Genomic DNA, 22,187 nt, shown 5'->3' with positions numbered 1-22,187 from the left:
TACAGAAAGATGGTAAATTGGTGTGAAAAGAAAACCAAACAGATTTTGATTGAAAAATGAATGTAAGGAATTGATCTTTTGAATTTGAGGACGTTCCCATAAATATTTTCATATATGACGGCGTGTTTGTGTTTTTTCTTGAATCCTTCATCAAAGGCTTTGTTCTTTAAATTCATTCAGACGAAACATTGATTATCACGGGTTTAATTCTAAATATAAAGAATTCCATGAAAAACTGTGGATTTACTATTTGAAGTCCTGCCAACATGGAAAAAAAAAAGACAAACGTACATAAAATGAATATAAATATAAGTTTGCACTGATTTGTGTTAAAGATGCATTTTCAGTATTACTCTACACATTTGACATTTTATTAAATAAAAATCATGAACTTTACTCTGATATTGTCCTCCAGCAGGATTCTACAGCCTGAGTCATGTCTTTAATGTGTGTGTGTGAGACAATCCTTCCTGCGGATCGTCACAATAAAGCGCAGAGAAAAGTCAAGCCAGTGAGGCAGGCAGTACCCTGCTTCTCCTCAAGGGGGCGAACCTGAACTGAACTTTGGCCAGAATCTCCATTGAGTTTTGTTTTTAAATAAGATGGCAGTAAGAAAAAAATTACTAATCTTTTGGACTAAAATAATATAATCACTAGAATTTAAAGTTTGAAAAATAAAATTTTTACTGAAGGTTAAAATTAAATCTCTATACTTTAATGAGTGTACAATAAATATGAACAGCGTGGACACAAGAAGGCTCTTTCATCTCTATAAAAGTTGCGTTCTTTGTGAACATGAGGTTTTTATTGCACTTCCTGCAGCCTCTTTGCTCACACAAGTCATAAACTGATAGACGCTACAGGATCACGAGTTCCGGTCTGCAGGACTAAACCAGGAACCTGTTACAACCCGTACCACCCTCATTACTGCCTCGTCACACCAAATATGATCTATACGGACCCACAAAACCCAAAGTGATTATAAAAATTATTCTTGCAAAGAATCTGGTTGTTTTGAGAAAGATCTCCGCGTTTCCTGGATTGAAGGATTGACGGGTACCAAAAGTGGCACCGGGTCATCCTTGGAACTCAAATTCAACTAAATGACATAATTCTTTATGAGACAAAAACAAAGATCAAAGATCAAAGATCAAAGATCAAAGATCCCCCCCCCCCACAACACATTCCCGTCTGGATCAGAGAGTAAAGTTCCCTGCAGACGCCATTTTTGAAGCCGCAAGAACAAGACAAAATTTCGGCAGTGACGTCAGCCAGCTGTTCACACTCCGCCCAACTTGCAAGCCACGCCCCCTCACAACAGGCCACGCCCCCTCACAGCAAGCCACACGTCTGAAGCGGCATTTTAACTTTTTTCAAAATTTGTTTTTGCGCGAGCTTCTCGTGATGCGTTCAGGTGCATCATGACATTTTAACGAGCTGCGGCGCTCAGACAGTCGCGACGTCAGGAGCTAATTATGATTTAAAATATGACTGCTAGTGATTAGCGAGTTGGAACGTGCCGAAGTCTGAACATGCGCCAAAACAAATTTGTTCGGCCAGAAGGAACTCGCCGACGGAAATGACGTCATTTCGTCCGGCAGCCCCGCCGCGCTGCCCAACCTTCGTCTTGTTCTTGTGGGGGACGAATCGTCCCGAACGAGGCTTCGAACGTCTGAAGAAATCTGCGATGCGACGCGGCTCAGGCACTTCGCAAGTTGCAGAGCGTGACGGTTGCGTCGCTGGAGAAGAGCCAGAAAGCCGGGTAGACGGCTTCGGTGAACGGAAACACGAAGGTGTGGAAGGGGTAGGCCCTGTCGGCGACCCTGAACAGCCTGGCCGTGCCCTCCTCGTAGTCCAGCAGCACGCCCACGCGCCGCGCGGTCACGCTGTCGATCGGCGTCTCGCAGCCGTTGTGCCAGGTGGACGTCCTGTCGTTCAGCCACTCCACGCACCACGACTGGGTGTTCCGTCCCAGCCGGCTGTAGGGGCCCTTGCGTTTGATGCTGCCGTACGCCAGGCCGACGCCGACGTAGCCGGGGCCGGGGCCGCTGAGCTGCACCTCCCAGTAGCGGCGCCCTCCAGAGAAGCCCTCCGTGGCGAGCACCTGGGTGCAGACGTCGAAGCGCTGCGGGCAGTCGGGGTAGTCGGCCGGCGCCGCCGACACCGACGCCTTGGTGAACGCCTCGCTCAGCGCCACACGCTTGTGGGCCGTGTAGGGGTCAAAGGTCAGCGTGACGCCATCTGGAGGAGACAGGAGAGACGACGGGCACTCAGACGACAAGCCGGACCCCCCGCCCCGCCGGATGATCTCCAAGAAAGAGAAGCTAACTTTCATTTTAGCATGCTAATGCTAATGACAACATTAGATACGTGACACTCACGCTTCAGAAGCTCGCTTCTCTTCTCCGGCCAAGTCAAGGAACTGAAGGGATCTGAAGGAACGTCTGGAGGTTCTGCGACAAGAGAAGAAGAAAAATGACCTGCTGAAGCTCCGGGGAGGAGGAAGATGCTCTATAGTCTGACCTTAGCTCCATTTTAAGAAACTGATTTATGATCTCCAAGAAAGAGACGCTGATTTTCATTTTAGCATGCTAATGCTAATGACAACATTTGATACGTGATGGGTTAGGGTTGTTACGTGATATTTAGTTTAGTCAAACTACACGCTATTTGTTTGTTGGGTCAGTTCAGGCTCCCTACTTTGAGCCGGACGCCCCCACCCCACCCCCCCACAGGGAGCAACGGACAAAAACAGACACTCACGCTTCAGAAGCTCGCTTCTCTTCTCCGGCCCACTGAAGGGATCTGAAGGAACGTCTGGAGGTTCTGCGACAAGAGAAGAAGAAAAATGACCTGCTGAAGCTCCGGGGAGGAGGAAGATGCTCTATAGTCAAACTACACGTTACTTGTTTGTTGGGTCGGTTCAGGCGTCCTACTTTGAGCTTGGGTCCACTGCTCCGGTTTGGGGGAGGGCTTCGGGGGAATCTGACTCCACTGCGTCCCTGAAGGGTCAGAGACAGAAACAATGCGGCTTCCAGTCGACGACTACACCTACACTACACCTACACTACACCCCTGCTCCACCCTTGACGAACCATTTGTTGACGTCTCACCGTATTCCGGCTGAGCTCCGGGCCGCGGCCTCAACCCCGCTGGTGGTTGTGGTCTCTCACCTGAGAAACATTTCACAGCCCGTTCACACAGTGACCGTTCCCCGTGGAAACACAGAACCTTGGTAGTGTCGCCATGGCAACGAAGCTCAGTAACAGTAACAACAGTCCAACTCGGTCGTCCGCCCGAGAGAAAGTCCGGTGATCTCTCACTGGTCGTGTTCGGAGTGCGTGGTTTCATTACGCAAATAAACAACAGCACCCACTAGTGGCCAAACGTGAAAACTACATCGTTTTCAAGTGTTTCCATGTAAACGTGAAACTTTGCGGAAACATCTGAGAACTTGTAGTGTGTGTGTGTGTGTGTGTGTGTGTGTGTGTGTGTGTGTGTGTGTGTGTGTGTGTGTGTGTGTGTGTGAAATCAGCTTTACTCACCAGGCAGTTGTCCTTTAACATACGGCCTCACGTACGCCTGGTGTACAAAATGAGGGTGGTAGGGGGGGTGGTCGGGGTGGTAGGGGTGGGGGTTGGGGAGTTGGGGGTGGGGGAAGTGGGGGTGGGGGTGGAGCAGTGGCGGGACGAGTGGACGACCTGGACTTTTAGACCGAATCCGATTGTTTTTCTTTGCCGCTTCTGCAACAGACGAGGAGAAATGAGGAGTGACTTTATGACGTCATAAACAATCACGTGTCAGAACGAGACTGAAGTCTGTGTTTGACACAACCTGAGCGGAGGAAATGAAACTTACGGATCCAAACATTCCAGTTCACGTAACTGTCGTACAAACCTGCCGATTCACAAAATCCCATTTAGTTTGAACTCACCAGGTTTGGGCTTTGATCCGGTGCTTTCATTTTTTTTCAATCCAGAGGAATCCGCTGCTTTTCCTCCTGTGGAAGGTCAATTTATTTATTCATCATCCAATCGTCATTTTACCTGTTGTCTAACTATAACTGTTTCACACTATTAGTCACATTAGTGATTAGTCACACGCCACACCGTGTGCTCCAGGGTGTCCAGTGACCTGGAGGGACGTGGACAAGAAAGCACAGGGAATCGAACCGTCGACACCTGCAGATTCACACGATTCCGTTTACTTTGAACTCACCAGGTTTTGGCTTTGATTCGCTACTTTCAGTTTCAGTCGATCCAGAAGAATCAGCTGCTTTTTCATCTGTGAACATGTGTAAATTAGATTATTTTTTTGATTTTTCTCATTCAATCATTTTATGTAACTTGTTTTACACCCATACACGCGAAACGAAAGAAAAACATTTTAAATTTTAAAAAAAGAGAAAAGTCCCGATTCATTAAATAAACCAATCCCTGACGTGGAACTAAAGAAAACAGGAAAGACCAGTTTTCAGTCATGACATTGTGTAGTGCTGCCTGTTGACTGTGACGGCCTGATGTGTTCCACCCTGGACACGTCAGCAGCCTGATGTGTAACAGCAACGCAGCAATAAAGGCTATTTTTATAACCCCGATCCATCACAATCACTGGGAGTCACTCCGTAGCGAACCCGTGACTGTGGTCCGGCGCAGCGTCGTCACGCTCGGCGCTCAAACGTAGTGTTTGCACACTCGTCAAAAGGAAAATAAGACACAGCTGGACGCGGGGCAACACATTGACCGTGTGCGAGATTATTCAGAGAAAACGGGGACGAGACGGCACGTTTATCCAGACCGACTTGTTTTCATCGATAAAACGTCTGCAGGAATCGACGCATCGGAAACCAAGACCTCGTTTCCATGGCAACTTTTTAAGTTTCCCATTTTCACCGTGACGCAGAATCACCGAAAATGTGGACGACAGACCAGAAACATCTGGTTTAGGTGAACCAGGTTCCTGGTTTAGGTGAACCAGGTTCCTGGTGTGGATGACAGGCCAGAAACATCTGGTTCAGGTGAACCAGGTTCCTGGTTCAGGTGAACCAGGTTCTCGTGTGGACGACAGACCAGAAACATCTGGTTCAGGTGAACCAGGTTCCTGGTGTGGACGACAGACCAGAAACATCTGGTTCAGGTGAACCAGGTTCCTGGTGTGGACGACAGACCAGAATCATGTGGTTCAGGTGAACCAGGTTCCTGGTGTGGACGACAGACCAGAATCATGTGGTTCAGGTGAACCAGGTTCCTGGTTCAGGTGAACCAGGTTCCTGGTGTTGACGACAGACCAGAATCATCTGGTTCAGGTGAACCAGTTTCCTGGTTCAGGTGAACCAGGTTCTCGTGTGGACAGGACCCTGAATCCGACGTGAAGAGTCAGAAGAGTTTACCTGGCTTCGGTAAGGTGGATCTGGCCTCGACCGGCTGGTTCAGGATCTCCTCCAGACTCTCCTTCAGGCCGGAGACAAACGCCTGCGCGGCCTTCAGCTTCGCCGAGTCCACGGCGACTCGAGGCACGTGGGGTTCAAACTTTGTCACTTTCGGCAACTCGAACGACGCCTGTTGACGAACACGTCAACTTTAACGTTGTCCGGGACTCCAAAACCTCCGGAGAGGCAATAAAGCCGGTCCCCACCTGTAGGAACTCCATGTCCTGGCACCGGGCCAGCAGGCCGTCGACCGTCTCCCGGCCCGCCGCCATCTTCTCGATGTTTTTCGACAAGGTCGTCGCCGTGTCCCGGAGCTTCTTCTCACCGGTCTCCAGCTCGCGGTCCACCTCCCGCTGGGCCTCGCGCTCGTCTTGAGCCAACATGTCCTGAATCTGCCGGTACGCGGCGGCGAGGGCTTTCTTTTTGTCGCTTGCCTCCTCCTGAACGTCAACAACAAGTCAAAAATTTTAAAAAAACAGAGGAAAGATGCTTCAGAAACATGTTTTTTTTTTTCTTTCACATGTGAAGGAGGGTCAAAGTGTGAACGTGACCTTCAGCTGGCTCTGCTTGTCGCTCAGTTGACTTATGATGGCGTTGGTCTTCTGAATCTTGTCGTTTATTGAACTCAACTTGTCCCTGAAGTCAGCCTGCGGAGACAAACCCGGACCCGAGGGACCGGGGGAGGGGAGGTGAGGCGGGACGGACAAGGTGTTGACGTCCGTCTCGACGTCACCGATGGACGTCAGGATCAACGTCTCGAATGTTTTGGACCGAAGCGGTTCCGTGAACATGTTGGTCAACTGTGACTCAATAGAGCTTTAAATTGATGGGTACCGACTTGTAGGTCACTCTCATGTCCCGCACGGACCTCCGTAGGAGGCGTGGCCTGAGGCCCTCAAATTCAAGTCGGTGGGAGTTTTTGAAAAACCTTTCACGTTCCGTCAGCGCTGTGTCATTCACACCAGAATTGAAGTAAAACCGGGTTCCGGCTCGGGGGCACCTGCCGAGTACCACCTGAGATTTTCGGGTGGATTGGTTAGCTTGCGGCCTAGCATGCCCGTTAGCATGCTAGCAAACATTGTCCGATTGAGCTGAAATTTGGTGGGTGGCCTAATGGGGGCGCTGCGGTCACGTATCACTAGCTAATTAGCTGGTTTTGACGCCGTTTCTTTCAAAATAAAAGTCATTTAAAAAAAAATGACTTGTAACATTAGTATTTACTCTTTTAAACCCGTCCCCCAGAACCCTCGGTACTGTGCAGCGTCTGCAGGACCCACCTCCTTCAGGCTCCTCTGCTCCTCCTGGGAGGTGAGGGAACACCCCTTGTGCTCCTGCTGGAGGCAGAGGCTGCAGATGCTGCGCTGGTGCTGGCTGCAGAACAGCTCCATCAGCTTGTGGTGGTCCGGGCAGATGCGCTCCGTCAGGTCCGCCATGGGCCGGCCCAGCTGGTGGAGGCGGAACACCGGGTTGTCCCGGTGGGGCCGCAGGTGCTCGTCGCAGAAGGAGGCCATGCAGGTGAGGCAGGTGTGCGACGCCTCCGCCTCCATGCACGTGTCGCAGCGGATGACCGCCACCGCCGCCTCCTCCCTCTGGGGCTTGACCTCGGTTTGACCTCCGCCCAGGCCGCTCCTGGTGACGAAGGTCTCCACCACGGCGCTGAGGACGGTGTTCTTCTTCAGCTCGGGCCGGACGGGGAACACGGCGCGGCACTGGGGGCAGCTGTAGGAGTCCTTCCAGGAGGACAGCAGGCAGTCCTGGCAGAAGTTGTGTCCGCAGGGGATCGTCACGGGACATCTGAAGGGGCTGAGACAGATGCTGCAGCTCAGCTCGTCCTCCAGACTCAGCAGGGACAGCTCGGGCGCGTCCACGTTCAGATGGGCCATGATGACGACACGCCGGGTGCGATCGGGGGCCGAGACACTCGAGCTCTTTCGCGCTGCAACAAGTCACACCGATATTAAATCAATAGTGTTAAAAGAATATCAAATGACGAGTTCACCGGGAAACTGGGAAGTTTCCGGTAAGAGAGGAAGTTTGGAGAAACTTAACAGAGAACATCTGTGATCCGCAGTAGAAAAGAGTTTATCACCGGACTGAACGCAAAATACTGTCATCTTACATGAAGCAACACTGGAAATAAAACCCCGGATTTGTTATGATTATTAGAATTATCCACTGGACAGCGTTAGGAATACTCCATTTGTGTCTAAATAGATTGACTCTCTATTAGTCACTGTGTAGTATTTTAAACTTCAATAGAAAAGAAAAGAAAAGAAAAGAAAAACTTTAATTAACCCCAGAGGGAAATTCTTCGTGGCGTTGCTCCACACAGAAATGAACACACGAAATACAATATCAATAAAAATAAATAAATAAATAAAACTGATAAATTGCGAGTTACTTTCGGTACAAACTTGTCCAGGATGAGATATTTCCTCTGCGCAAAGAGAAATCGGGACTAAATGGAAGTGATCAGGTTTTTCCAGGAGCGCAGGACTCGAGGCTCTTCGGCAGAAACGAAACTGATCGTTTCCTCTTTTCCAGCAGCTGTTATCTGAAGACCGCAGCCGTTTTAATGCTCCAAGTGCCGATAAACACTGAAACGACTCCCTGAAACCAGCCGACGGCCTTTAAAACGACTTAAAAGAAACAAATAAATATATATATTTCAGATCTAGGACAGCAAACAGAGTTCACGTCTTACCTTCTTCCAGGACCGTCAGAGTCTGACTGCCAGCTGATCTCTGTGGGAGGAGCTTCACTGGAGGGGGCGGGGCTTCACCTGAAGGGGGCGGGGTTAATTTAACTACATGAAGGTAAATTATTTCCATATAATTGTGCAAAACCACCAAGAAGTGATGTTTTTTTCCTTTGTGAGAGCGCCACCTGCTGTTAGTGTGGATGATCAGTTTGTGTCTGGAGGAATATAAATAATATAAATATATTAGTTTGCCTCCTTTTTTTAATATGAAGCACTTTGTATATGAAGGAACAGAACATTTCTATAATAACAATGACACTCTGGATTTAAGGAGTATTAATATCCGTGTATAAAGCTGAAATCCTTCAGGGAAGCATCAGGGAAACTCTGGTTTGCAGGTTGCAATAGTATAAAAATACAAATGTTTTATTTCACTGGCACATTCTGGAAGCTTCAGGTTGAAAACCACTGGTTTAACTCGTTTAGCAATGTAGTATTTAATTAAGAAAGTCTCACTATACACAAGGTATTTTATACTATAAATTACTGCTTACTTCTTATAAAATAAATAGAATTTGCGGAGATTAGTGAGTTTGATCTGAGCCAACAGGATTCTAATGGTGACAAATGGTGACACATTTTCCAAACGTCTTTAAGCTGCAACGAATCAGGAGACGAAAGCTTTTATTGGCAAAATACATGCAAACATTAAAATACAGTCAGAAAAAACACTTCATAACCTAAACAAGCAGCTCAGGACTGTCTGATGTTGCAAATGATGCAACGATTAACTTCAGATTCAAACTTTAATCAGAATTCATGAACCGAAATGTACAAAATAAAAAAGAAATCATACATTACTTTCTTTTTTTATAAACAGACACAGAAAGAAAAGAAGCCGTGACGGCGGCAGGTCTGACGGAGGAAACGAGTCAGAATTAACAGTGAAGTACAATTAAACTGAATCTGATCTATTAGTTTAGACTCTGATTGAAAGTTTCACCACATCAGAAACACGAAGGATTCATAGTTCACATGCAGATTTACTGGAACGTAACCTGAAATAAAACTCCACACCTGAAGCCCGGAGGAGGAGGAGGAAGAGGAAGAGGAAGAGATCTGACAACACTGCAGCGTTAAGCTCCTCCCTCCTCCCTCCAGGAAATCAGTTCTGTATGAAAACCGATTCACTAAAACAACCCGTCGCACGAATCCACGTGAGGCCGGTGTGAAATTACCAGCCTCCGATGCCGAGTCGCCGAGGACGACGCTTCACGACGAGGCTAGTGTCAAACTACAAAACACTCGGCGCTGCAGGTCGGCAGCCTCGGCTCAGTTTGAAACGTTTCATCAAACTATATTGTGAAACTTTCTGACACGAGTCGGTTTGAGGACAAAACGCCCTCCCCCCCCCCCCCCCCCCCCCCCCCCCCCCGAGGAAACGATCCTCAGTACGTGGGTCATCCCTCCCCCGTGGAGTCGGGGTAAATATCAACCGTTTTTCATGTGGAGCCCAGAGAAGAACTAGTATTAGTTTTCTGTACAGGACACATGAGCAGGAACTGGAAACAAAACCAATCCAGGATGAACTACATGACTCCACCTCTCCTCAGTGAGGATGAACTACATGACTCCACCTCTCCTCAGTGAGGATGAACTACATGACTCCACCTCTCCTCAGTGAGGATGAACTACATGACTCCACCTCTCCTCAGTGAGGACGAACTACATGACTCCACCTCTCCTCAGTGAGGATGAACTACATGACTCCACCTCTCCTCAGTGAGGACGAACTACATGACTCCACCTCTCCTCAGTGAGGACGAACTACATGACTCCACCTCTCCTCAGTGAGGATGAACTACATGACTCCACCTCTCCTCACTCAGGATGAACTACATGACTCCACCTCTCCTCAGTGAGGACGAACTACATGACTCCACCTCCTCACTCAGGATGAACTACATGACTCCACCTCTCAGTGAGGATGAACTACATGACTCCACCTCTCAGTGAGGACGAACTACATGACTCCACCTCTCCTCAGTGAGGACGAACTACATGACTCCACCTCTCCTCAGTGAGGACGAACTACAGGACTCCACCTCTCCTCAGTGAGGACGAACTACATGACTCCACCTCTCAGTGAGGATGAACTACATGACTCCACCTCTCCTCAGTGAGGACGAACTACATGACTCCACCTCTCCTCAGTGAGGATGAACTACATGACTCCACCTCTCAGTGAGGATGAACTACATGACTCCACCTCTCCTCAGCGAGGATGAACTACATGACTCCACCTCTCCTCAGTGAGGACGAACTACATGACTCCACCTCTCCTCACTCAGGATGAACTACATGACTCCACCTCTCCTCAGTGAGGACGAACTACATGACTCCACCTCCTCACTCAGGATGAACTACATGACTCCACCTCTCAGTGAGGATGAACTACATGACTCCACCTCTCAGTGAGGACGAACTACATGACTCCACCTCTCCTCAGTGAGGACGAACTACATGACTCCACCTCTCCTCAGTGAGGACGAACTACAGGACTCCACCTCTCCTCAGTGAGGACGAACTACATGACTCCACCTCTCAGTGAGGATGAACTACATGACTCCACCTCTCCTCAGTGAGGACGAACTACATGACTCCACCTCTCCTCAGTGAGGATGAACTACATGACTCCACCTCTCAGTGAGGATGAACTACATGACTCCACCTCTCCTCAGTGAGGATGAACTACATGACTCCACCTCTCCTCAGTGAGGATGAACTACATGACTCCACCTCTCCTCACCCAGGATGAACTACATGACTCCACCTCTCCTCAGTAAGGATGAACTACATGACTCCACCTCTCCTCAGTGAGGATGAACTACATGACTCCACCTCTCCTCAGTGAGGATGAACTACATGACTCCGCCTCTCCTCAGCGAGGATGAACTACATGACTCCACCTCTCAGTGAGGATGAACTACATGACTCGACCTCTCCTCAGCGAGGACGAACTACATGACTCCACCTCTCAGTGAGGATGAACTACATGACTCGACCTCTCCTCAGCGAGGACGAACTACATGACTCCACCTCTCCTCAGCGAGGATGAACTACATGACTCCGCCTCTCCTCAGTGAGGATGAACTACATGACTCCACCTCTCCTCAGCGAGGATGAACTACATGACTCCGCCTCTCCTCAGTGAGGATGAACTACATGACTCCACCTCTCCTCAGCGAGGATGAACTACATGACTCCGCCTCTCCTCAGTGAGGATGAACTACATGACTCCACCTCTCCTCAGCGAGGATGAACTACATGACTCCGCCTCTCCTCAGCGAGGATGAACTACATGACTCCACCTCTCCTCAGCGAGGATGAACTACATGACTCCGCCTCTCCTCAGCGAGGATGAACTACATGACTCCGCCTCTCCTCAGCACTTCCTCACTTTCCTGCTTCAGCTCATAAAAACACAAAGTCAGTTAAAGAGACACGAGCGCAATTAAAAACAAGAGCGTATGACTCCTGCTGCTCTCTTCTCTGTACTGCGACGCTGGATTTCCTCTTATCGGGACAACGTCAATATTAACCCTTGGGTTTTCTTCGCTCGTTCGCTTGTCCCCAGGATAAATCGCCATGGTAACCGCTCTTTAGCCCGGCGGACGCGTCTTATTTCCGTTCCCTCGCTGCGCCGCCTTCTATCCTGCAGCGCTCGCCAACGGAGGAATTCAGAATCGCACCGAACGCCGTACGTCTTTATTGCAACCGAAGAGCTTCGCCTCGTTGAAACGTTCCAATACGTCGAAACTTTCGCCGCCCGGCTACACGAACGGAACCGAGGCACGGAAACACTTCCTGCAAGTGACCCGTTCACCCGCCGACACCCGTCACGTAGATTAAACCAACATAACCTGCTAATCTCACACGACGAGAAACGAACAAACCCTGTTTGTTTTTTTAAATCAGGTGACTGTGACACACGAGCGTCGCCGTCAGCGGCTCGCAGCCTGAAAACACGTCGTCTGTTTCCAAAACAATCCGAGACGCTGCAGCTCAGGACGTAGTCTAGAAACCAGAAAAACGTTTGACGGATATTAAAGTACCGACGAGGAGAAACGTCTCGTCGACTCGGCTTCGTTTGACCCTCAACAATAATCACTCCTTTACTGCGATCTACTCACATAGATCTACATTTGTTCTACTCGTGTCACTTATTCAAAGTCAGATGTTTAAATTTCTTTCATCTTTCAAAAGGCGGTTGCCAGCTTTGATGTTTACATCTTTAGCTTGAGGTTTACGTTCAAGTGTCTGGGATTTCTTTCAATAAAGTTTGGATTGAATGATGAACAATCTTACGCGATAACATTTAGTCCCAAACCAACTGGTTTTCCCACAACAAAAGACGTTTGACGGAGCATTTAAAAAGGCTTTCAGGCTCATTTTGTAGTTGCAATTACAAATTTCCCAAAATAAACCATTTTACTGCAGGTGTTCGCCTCCTTTTATTTATTTATTTTCATTAGTTTCTCTTGAAAGTTTATTCCTTTGAAAACGAAGCATTTAAAAAAGGCTTTTGGACTCATTTTGTAGTTGCAATTACAAATTTGCAAGTGTTCGCCTCCTTTTATTTATTTACTTTCATTAGTTTTTCTCTCTAAAGTTTGTTGTTCCTTTGAAAACGAAGCATTTAAAAAGGCTTTTAGGCTCTTTTTGTAGTTGCAATTACAAATTTCCCAAAATAAACCATTTTACTGCAAGTGTTCGCCTCCTTTTATTTATTTGCTTATTTACTTTCATTCGTTTCCCTCCTCTAAAAGGGGAAAGAAACGCCGCGTCGCCACGGTTACCGGCGCCGGCCCCGCCCCCCCCCCCCCCCCGTCCCCCTCAGCCCTGCAGCTTGCTCAGCACCAGCGAGGAGCCGCTGGAGAAGATCCAGAAGGCCGGGTGCACGGCCTCGGCCACCGGCAGGACGAAGGCGTGGAAGGGGTACGCCCGGTCCGTCACGTTGTAGAAGGTGGCCACGCCCTCGCCGCAGTCCAGCAGCACGCCAACGCGCCTCGGCCCCGGGTTGGCCAGCACCGCCTCGCCGCCGTCGTGCCACGCCGACAGCTTGACGTTGAACCACTCCACGCACCACGACTGGGCGTTGCGGCCCAGCCGGCTGGCCGGACCCTTGCGGTCCATGCTGCCGTACGCCAGGCCCACGCCCACGAAGTTGTTGCCGCTGAGGCGCACCTCCCAGTAGTGGCGGCCGCGGGAGAAGCCCTTGGCGGCGAGCACCTGCGAGCAGACGGTGAAGCGCCGCGGGTCGTCGGGGTAGTCGGCGTGCTGGTCCGACACGGTGGCCCGGGTGAGGCCCTCGCTCAGCGCGATGCGCTTGTGGGCCGTCCTCGGGTCGAACGTGAGCACGGTGCCATCTGCAGGAACGGGAGGGAGGGGGTTAAATGGACCGCGTCGACAGAGCGGGGGAGGGGGGGGGGGGGAACGTCGGCGACACTCACATTTCAGAAGCTCGCTTCGCTTTTCACCAGAACTGAAGCAAACGACGTCGTCCACTTTTTCTACAAGGTGAGAAAAGTGCTGAAGCTCAGAAACGACAACAAACTAGAGATCCACCGTTAAAGTCCCAGTGAAATGAAAGTTCGACCTCTGAAACACTGGCTGAAGGCTAAAATGTTAAAACACGGCAATCTGTGGGAAAATAGCCGATAAACGGCGCTATTTCCTCTGCTGGGCGGAGCTTCTGACAATAATAGAGTGACATCATGAGTTGTGCACACGCCCAAGTTGTGTTTACATTATGGAGGATCAGAGTTTTGACCACGAAGAGGCTGAATTTAACCATATTTCATCATCATCGTCATTTCAAACCCAGTGATTGATGAAGAAGACACAGAAGGTGGTTCTGCCATCGGTGACCCCGTCTGGAACATGTTTGAGGAAGCAGAAGACGCTTCGTCCTCCATTCGTCCTCGTCTCCTCGCCTCCTCGCCTCAGCAGCCGCCACTTTTCACCTTTGAGGCTTTGAGGCTCCTGACTTTTGGCAGAACGACTTCCTGGATCACGTCAAAGCACTTTTCCGACTGCGCGGAATCACCGAAGATGAGTCCAGGTATTACTTGATCGTCTACTAGCCGCCCGAGCTAGCTGCTCCCGCTAGCCACTAGCCGCGAGCGGCTCCATCCGTCCGTGCTCCTTTCCTCCTCTCTCTGGTCTCTTCCAGGCTCAATCTTTCGTCAAGGCTCATAAAACGCCGACTATAACTTCAAAACACTGTAAAAACTTGGATATTTAAGAGGAAACAAGTCGATATAAACACAACAGATCAAGATCTGCACAACTCTTGACGTCACGCCCACGAAGAAGGATTCCCCCGACTTCCTCGGCTGGAGAGTCAAAATTCAAATAACTGTTATGCGACAACAGTGGTGGGGCAGAGTCGGAGGAACCTTACAAGTAGAACCCCAACTATCGTTTTTTAACAAAGTAGTGTTTTACATTTCACTGGGACTTTAAAGTGACAACTGGAGCATTATCATGACCCCGACGAGCAGGCGGTTGAAATCGTTGGCATTGAGGTAGTTTTTCACCAGTATCTTCCACAGACTTGCTCCGTGTACCTGGTTTGTCTTCGTCTTTGTCTTTGTCGTTGTCACGACGACGTCTGGACTTCTCTTCGCCATCGGACTCCATCTCGACGTAAATCTCGTCGCATCCTCTCCAACGCTCGGCTCTGGACGGTTCTGGGGAGAAACGGCGTTTCACTGGACAGACAGACGGTCACTGTGACGTTCGTAAAGCCTTTTTATTTCATCTAAATCATGATACTTGAACGTCCTCGTGGAGACGGAGCCCGAGAAGCAATGAGACGATAACAAAATACCCCCGTTTCCTTACTGGGAGGTTTCTTTTTCTGACCACTTGGACCCCGAGAGGCTGGACTTTGGCTCCGGGAGGCTTTAGGCGGCTTCGACTGCCACTGAGGCTCTGAAAGACACGGCGAGGAGGAAAAGAAGCAACGTCTCAAGAAGTGGGTTGGAATAATTCAGAGTGGTTTTTTTCTGCTGCTAGCATCAGTAGCATCTAGTTCTATTGGTCTATGGCCCTGCTCCTCCTGCTGCTAGCGCCAGTAGCTTCTAGTTCTATAGGTCTATGGCCCCGCTCCTCCTGCTGCTAGCGTCAGTAGCTTCTAGTTCTATAGGTCTATGGCCCTGCTCCTCCTGCTGCTAGCGTCAGTAGCTTCTAGTTCTATAGGTCTATGGCCCCGCTCCTCCTGCTGCTGCTAGCGTCAGTAGCTTCTAGTTCTATAGGTCTATGGCCCCGCTCCTCCTGCTGCTAGCGTCAGCAGCTTCTAGTTCTATAGGTCTATGGCCCTGCTGCTAGCGTCAGTAGCTTCTAGTTCTATAGGTCTATGGCCCTGCTGCTAGCGCCAGTAGCTTCTAGTTCTATAGGTCTATGGCCCCGCTCCTCCTGCTGCTAGCGTCGGTAGCTTCTAGTTCTATAGGTCTATGGCCCCGCTCCTCCTGCTGCTAGCGTCAGCAGCTTCTAGTTCTATAGGTCTATGGCCCTGCTGCTAGCGTCAGTAGCTTCTAGTTCTATAGGTCTATGGCCCTGCTGCTAGCGCCAGTAGCTTCTAGTTCTATAGGTCTATGGCCCCGCTCCTCCTGCTGCTAGCGTCAGTAGCTTCTAGTTCTATAGGTCTATGGCCCCGCTCCTCCTGCTGCTAGCGTCAGTAGCTTCTAGTTCTATAGGTCTATGGCCCCGCTCCTCCTGCTGCTAGCGTCAGTAGCTTCTAGTTCTATAGGTCTATGGCCCTGCTCCTCCAGTAGCTTCTCCACCGGAGCTTGTAGTCCCTGAATGTTTTGGTTATTTGATGACATCACGGACCGTGGTGGGGGGAGGGGGATTACATCATCTTTTTTCCACGTCTTTGCCGTCCTCACCCTGGGGGGGTTGGACGGCACGAGCCGGGGTTTTAGAATTACCCCACTCTGGGACCCGTGTTCAAAAAAACCCATTTTCACGCTTCTAAAACCGCCTCGTGTGGACGACAGACCAGAAACATCTGGTTCAGGTCGTCCTGGTGTGGACAACGGGCCAGAAACATCTGGTTCAAGACAACCAGGTTCCTGGTGTGGACCTCAGACCCTCGGTCCCGGATGCCCCTGGCTCACCTGGCTTCCCGATGGGGAGTCGGTTCTCCAGCGGCTGCCTGAGCAGCTCCGTCAGATGCTCCTTCAGCGCCAGGGCGAAGTTCTGGGACAACAGGACCCTCCTGGAGTCCAGGTTGAGTCGAGGGGCGTACGGGTCGAAGCCCGCCGCCAGAGGAACGGGATAGGAAGTCTGCAAAAGAACGGCAGAGAAAGAACCACGTCGACGTCCGAACAGACGTCGGGAGGCGAAACCCGACGTCCTGGACCGACGTCCTCACCTGGAGGAAGTCCAGCGTCTGGGACTGAGCCAGCAGGCCCAGGATGCCGTCTTTGGCTCCGTTCATGCCGTCGATGTTCTCCTGGAACTTCTTCGACAGGGATCGCAGTTTGGTCACGCCGGTGTCCAGCTCCCGGTCCACCACGCCCAGGGCGTCACGCTCCTCCCGGGCCAACTGCTCCCGCATCTGCTGGTAGTCGGAGGACAGGATCCTCTTCCTGTTGGTCGCCGAGTCCTGGGGAATTCCACACGAGAGCGTCAGCGGGAGTCCGTCCGTCCGTCCGTCCGTCCGTCCCGCCTCCCCTCGTCGGTTCAGAGCCGTGGCCCGTTACCTGCAGTTTGCTCTGCATTTCCTTCATCTGGACGAGGACGGCCTCGGTCTTGGAAATCTTCCCGTCCAGAAATGTCAGCTTCTCTCTCAGATTGGTCTGGACAAGAACGACAACAAAAAAACAAAACACGGGACAAAATTCAACGAGAATCTCAAATGCGGAATCATTTATACACGTGACTTTGAGTCCGTTTCCGTGACAACGGCGTTTAGAGAATCTGTCAAATGAAACTGAGTGAAAACTCTCCGACTCTGGTCCGACACACCAACGGCTGCCCTCTTTTTCTCCACCTACCCTAGAAATGATTGTGCTGCTTTATAAATAAAGTTAAATTGAATTCTCTGCACGTGTGTGTGTGTGTGAGGTCCATCCATACAAACACAAAGACACACACATTCACACCCGGGGGCACTTTAGGGTCACATGCATGTTTCTGGACAGTGGGGGACACACATGGGGAGAACATGCACCACCCGCCCCGAGTACCACCTGAGATTTTCAGGTGGATTGGTTAGCTTGCGGCCTAGCATGCCCGTTAGCATGCTAGCAAGCATTGTCCGATTGAGCTGAAATTTGGTGGGTGGCCTAATGGGGGCGCTGCGGTCACGAATCACTAGCTAATTAGCTGGTTTTGACGCCGTTTTTTTTCCTCCAAAATAAAAGTCATTAAAAAAAACGACTTGTAACATTAGTATTTACTCATTTAAACCCGTCCCCCAGAACCCTCGGTACTGTGGAGCGTCTGCAGGACCCACCTCCTTCAGGCTCCTCTGCTCCTCCTGGGAGGTGAGGGAACACCCCCTGTGCTCCTTCTGGAGGCAGAGGCTGCAGATGCTGCGCTGGTGCTGGCTGCAGAACAGCTCCATCAGCTTGTGGTGGTCCGGGCAGATGCGCTCCGTCAGGTCGGCCACGGGCCGGCCCAGCTGGTGGAGGCGGAACACCGGGTTGTCCCGGTGGGGCCGCAGGTGCTCGTCGCAGAAGGAGGCCATGCAGGTGAGGCAGGTGTGCGACGCCTCCGCCTCCATGCACGTGTCGCAGCGGATGACCGCCACCGCCACCGCCGCCTCCGCCTCCGCCCCCGCCCCCGCCCCCTTCTGGGGCTTGAACTCGGTTTGACCTCCGCCCAGGCCGCTCCTGGTGAGGAAGGTCTCCACCACGGCGCTGAGGACGGTGTTCTTCTTCAGCTCGGGCCGGGCGGGGAACACGGCGCGGCACTGGGGGCAGCTGTAGGAGTCCTTCCAGGAGGACAGCAGGCAGTCCTGGCAGAAGTTGTGTCCGCAGGGGATCGTCACGGGACAGCTGAAGGGGCTGAGACAGATGCTGCAGCTCAGCTCGTCCTCCAGACTCAGCAGGGACAGCTCGGGCGCGTCCACGTGATCGGAAGCCATGACGTCACGCCCGGAGCGCTGTAAAACGAAACTTAACTGAAAGCGAAAGCAAAGAGAAAAACACGTCGAGTGAAAACGTCCCGTCTTTTCCGTCCAACGGTTTGCTTTTATTTCCTCACGTTGTGTCACAAATGATCGAACCAGTGAGAGAGAGAGACGGTAAACTTGTTCTAAATAAGAATTAAACGTCTCGCGTCACGAGTTCCTCTGAACCAACTGCTTCCTATTTCACACAAATCGCGTTTGACAAACATTAAAATGTACCAGTCGAAGACCTTACCTATAAATCCTCCCGCGATCCTGCTTTTAAACCGGTTCTCGGCCAACTGAGGGAGATTTTGACGCTTCGATGCGGCTGCAGCTTCAACCTGCGCTCTGCCAAAGTTCAGCAGCGGCTACGCCACGCGCATGCGCACACAGACCGCTGTTTCACCTGGTCAGATCGTCTGTTGTCGTTCCTGTGTCGTCTCCCCCTTCTTTGTTTTTTTAAGTTTTATTATGAAAAAGCAAACAATACAATAGAATAAATACATCTTGCCATTTTTCCCACTCCTTCAATTCCCGCAATGCTGAAAAATACCATTTAAATTCGTTAATAAAACAAGGAAATGACGGTTTCTTATTTCTCCATTTGGAACATTAGACTTGATATTTCGCCAAAAGAATCACAATATCGGTAATGTCTGAGTTCGCCGGTTTTAAACTTGAAATTTGAATCTCTTTTTTAAGAAAATCAGCAAGTGGGTAAACTCTATTTATTATTTTAAAGTGAGTCTCCTTAAACTTTGTGGGAATGGGCCATTAAATCAATTTTGAGTAAGAATTCATTCAAGTGGACTTCCTAGTCTTGTTCAGCACACTCTTAAATGTAAATCTGTTATAATCATAATAAACTATTTGATTCACAACATCACTACTCAACTTATTATTACATAAAAAGAGGCTTTTCCTGCTTTGGGTAATGTATTTAAAGTTTAACCGCATTAATCTTTGTTTACTTTTTAAACTACTGCCACAGAGACACAAAATAAAAGAGAGTGAACGACAGCAGTTTTTAAAATTTTATTTCTCTAAAATGTCAAAACACCTGAAGCTGAGATACAACAAGAGAAAAGACGAACCCCAGAAGTTCGGCGCTTCACATCGCTAGACCAACGACAAAGAATCAGGAATCTGTGACATCAGGCTCTTCATGTGTATTTTTTACAGAACAGTGTCTCCGGCCGGTTTACAAAACAGCCGTTTACCTGAAAACACGTCGTTTTTGTTTCAGAAAACTCTACAGACTGCAAAGTTTAAAGTCAAATCGACCGTGAAGGTTTGACGACGTCCGTTTACACCAAAACTGCCAAAAACGTTGTGTTTTCCCCTTGTTTATTCAGAGACGGGGCATTTTCAAAAAGTTGCGTTTCCAGTGGCTCCGAGCAGCGTCGTCGTGGAAACGGACGGTCAAAACACTACCAAAGTTTTGTTCTTTCACTTGGGCCACGTTTATACGAACCCTGCTTTTACAAAACTGTCATTCCTGAAAACTGTGGCCACAGTGGAGATTTAGAAAAACTGTGGGTGTGTTCCAATAGTCCCTCCTCTCTCCTTTCCTATCCTATCCTAAGGAGTGTTGGAATTCTCACTAACCTGAGGAAAGGAGGCTCAATGCTTCCTTTTGAGCCTCCTTTAGCCTAGGAAACACTGATGCTTCCTTTAGCCTAGGAAACACTGATGCTTCCTTTAGCCTAGGAAACATTGATGCTCCCTTTAGCCTAGGAAACACTGATGCTTCCTTTAGCCTAGGAAACACTGATGCTTCCTTTAGCCTAGGAAACACCGATGCTCCCTTTAGCCTAGGAAACACCGATGCTTCCTTTAGCCTAGGAAACACCGATGCTTCCTTTAGCCTAGGAAACACTGATGCTTCCTTTAGCCTAGGAAACACCGATGCTCCCTTTAGCCTAGGAAACACCGATGCTTCCTTTAGCCTAGGAAACACTGATGCTTCCTTTAGCCTCAGAAACATTGATGCTCCCTTTAGCCTAGGAAACAGTGATGCTTCCTTTAGCCTAGGAAACACTGATGCTTCCTTTAGCCTAGGAAACACTGATGCTTCCTTTAGCCTAGGAAACACCGATGCTCCCTTTAGCCTAGGAAACACCGATGCTTCCTTTAGCCTAGGAAACACCGATGCTTCCTTTAGCCTAGGAAACACCGATGCTTCCTTTAGCCTAGGAAACACTGATGCTTCCTTTAGCCTCAGAAACATTGATGCTCCCTTTAGCCTAGGAAACAGTGATGCTTCCTTTAGCCTAGGAAACACTGATGCTTCCTTTAGCCTAGGAAACACTGATGCTTCCTTTAGCCTAGGAAACACTGATGCTCCCTTTAGCCTAGGAAGCACCGATGCTTCCTTTAGCCTAGGAAACACCGATGCTTACTTTAGCCTAGGAAACACCGATGCTTCCTTTAGCCTAGGAAACACCGATGCTTCCTTTAGCCTAGGAAACACTGATGCTTCCTTTAGCCTAGGAAACACTGATGCTTCCTTTAGCCTAGGAAACACTGATGCTCCCTTTAGCCTAGGAAGCACCGATGCTTCCTTTAGCCTAGGAAACACCGATGCTTACTTTAGCCTAGGAAACACCGATGCTTCCTTTAGCCTAGGAAACACCGATGCTTCCTTTAGCCTAGGAAACACTGATGCTCCCTTTAGCCTAGGAAACACCGATGCTTCCTTTAGCCTAGGAAACACCGATGCTTCCTTTAGCCTAGGAAACACTGATGCTCCCTTTAGCCTAGGAAACACTGATGCTTCCTTTAGAGCCTCCTTTAGCCTAGAAAACACTGATGCTTCCTTTAGCCTAGGAAACACTGATGCTTCCTTTAGCCTAGGAAACACTGATGCTTCCTTTAGCTTAGGAAACACTGATGTTTCCTTAAGCCTAGGAAACACTGATGCTCCCTTTAGCCTAGGAAACACTGATGCTTCCTTTAGAGCCTCCTTTAGCCTAGAAAACACTGATGCTTCCTTTAGCCTAGAAAACACTGATGCTTCCTTTAGCCTAGGAAACACCGATGCTTCCTTTAGCCGAGGAAACACTGATGCTTCCTTTAGCCTAGAAAACACTGATGCTTCCTTTAGCCTAGGAAACACCGATGCTTCCTTTAGCCTAGGAAACACCGATGCTTACTTTAGCCTAGGAAACACTGATGCTTCCTTTAGCCTAGGAAACACTGATGCTTACTTTAGCTTAGGAAACACTGATGTTTCATTAAGCCTAGGAAACACTGATGCTCCCTTTAGCCTAGGAAACACTGATGCTTCCTTTAGAGCCTCCTTTAGCCTAGAAAACACTGATGCTTCCTTTAGCCTAGAAAACACTGATGCTTCCTTTAGCCTAGGAAACACCGATGCTTCCTTTAGCCGAGGAAACACCGATGCTTCCTTTAGCCTAGGAAACACCGATGCTTACTTTAGCCTAGGAAACACCGATGCTTCCTTTAGCCTAGGAAACACAGATGCTTCCTTTAGAACCTCCTTTTGCCTCGGAATTTATTTCTATGTTATTTATTCCCCCAGCAGCCTTTGATTTGAATTCAAACCTTGTGATACTTGAGATCAGATCAGTTATATTCACAGGGGAAAGTGGCAGACATGCGCTTTTTGTAGTCCATTTTCAAAAGCGTGTATTTTTTTCACCATGGCAGACGTCACTAACCTTCGCCGCCGGCGGATTATTATTACGTCATCGAGTGGAAATGAGGTCCGACTGTCAAGACAACTTTTCCCTAACTCCTTTAGGAAGCCTCCTGACTCCTTTCCTTCACCCTGTGACGTCATCCACGGGGTTTAGGAAGAGTGGATAGGAAAGGAGAGAAAGGAGGGACGACCCAGAAACACCCTC

At 49.5% G+C, this 22,187-nt stretch overlaps 2 protein-coding genes across 2 annotated transcripts; both read right to left on the bottom strand.

The window, feature by feature from the left end:
- Nucleotides 1-1,263: 1,263 nt before the first annotated feature.
- LOC308148541 (E3 ubiquitin/ISG15 ligase TRIM25-like) lies at nt 1,264-7,360 on the bottom strand. The gene is made up of 12 exons (XM_080520293.1): nt 6,706-7,360; nt 5,980-6,075; nt 5,635-5,868; nt 5,390-5,558; nt 4,219-4,284; nt 3,935-4,000; nt 3,546-3,743; nt 3,114-3,173; nt 2,907-3,002; nt 2,764-2,826; nt 2,382-2,453; nt 1,264-2,241 (listed from the first exon to the last, which is right to left on the bottom strand). Exons 1-12 carry the CDS (start codon nt 7,309-7,311, stop codon nt 1,700-1,702), a joined length of 2,268 nt encoding a protein of 755 aa, XP_080376419.1. The 5' UTR covers nt 7,312-7,360; the 3' UTR covers nt 1,264-1,699.
- Nucleotides 7,361-13,025: 5,665 nt separating this feature from the next.
- Nucleotides 13,026-18,673, bottom strand: LOC308149222 (E3 ubiquitin/ISG15 ligase TRIM25-like; the record flags this gene model as incomplete). Its single annotated transcript, XM_080520899.1, has 9 exons — nt 18,572-18,673; nt 17,659-18,327; nt 16,904-16,999; nt 16,573-16,806; nt 16,316-16,484; nt 15,039-15,128; nt 14,762-14,884; nt 13,643-13,702; nt 13,026-13,558 (listed from the first exon to the last, which is right to left on the bottom strand). Exons 2-9 carry the CDS (start codon nt 18,289-18,291, stop codon nt 13,026-13,028), a joined length of 1,938 nt encoding a protein of 645 aa, XP_080377025.1. The 5' UTR covers nt 18,292-18,327; nt 18,572-18,673.
- Nucleotides 18,674-22,187: the final 3,514 nt, after the last annotated feature.

The sequence above is a fragment of the Blennius ocellaris genome (assembly GCF_963422515.1).
Source record: "Blennius ocellaris genome assembly, chromosome: 3".
NCBI classification, from domain to species: Eukaryota; Metazoa; Chordata; class Actinopteri; order Blenniiformes; family Blenniidae; genus Blennius; species Blennius ocellaris.
The sequence above is the reverse complement of the archived record's forward strand: the minus strand, read 5'-3'. Positions and strand labels throughout refer to the sequence as shown.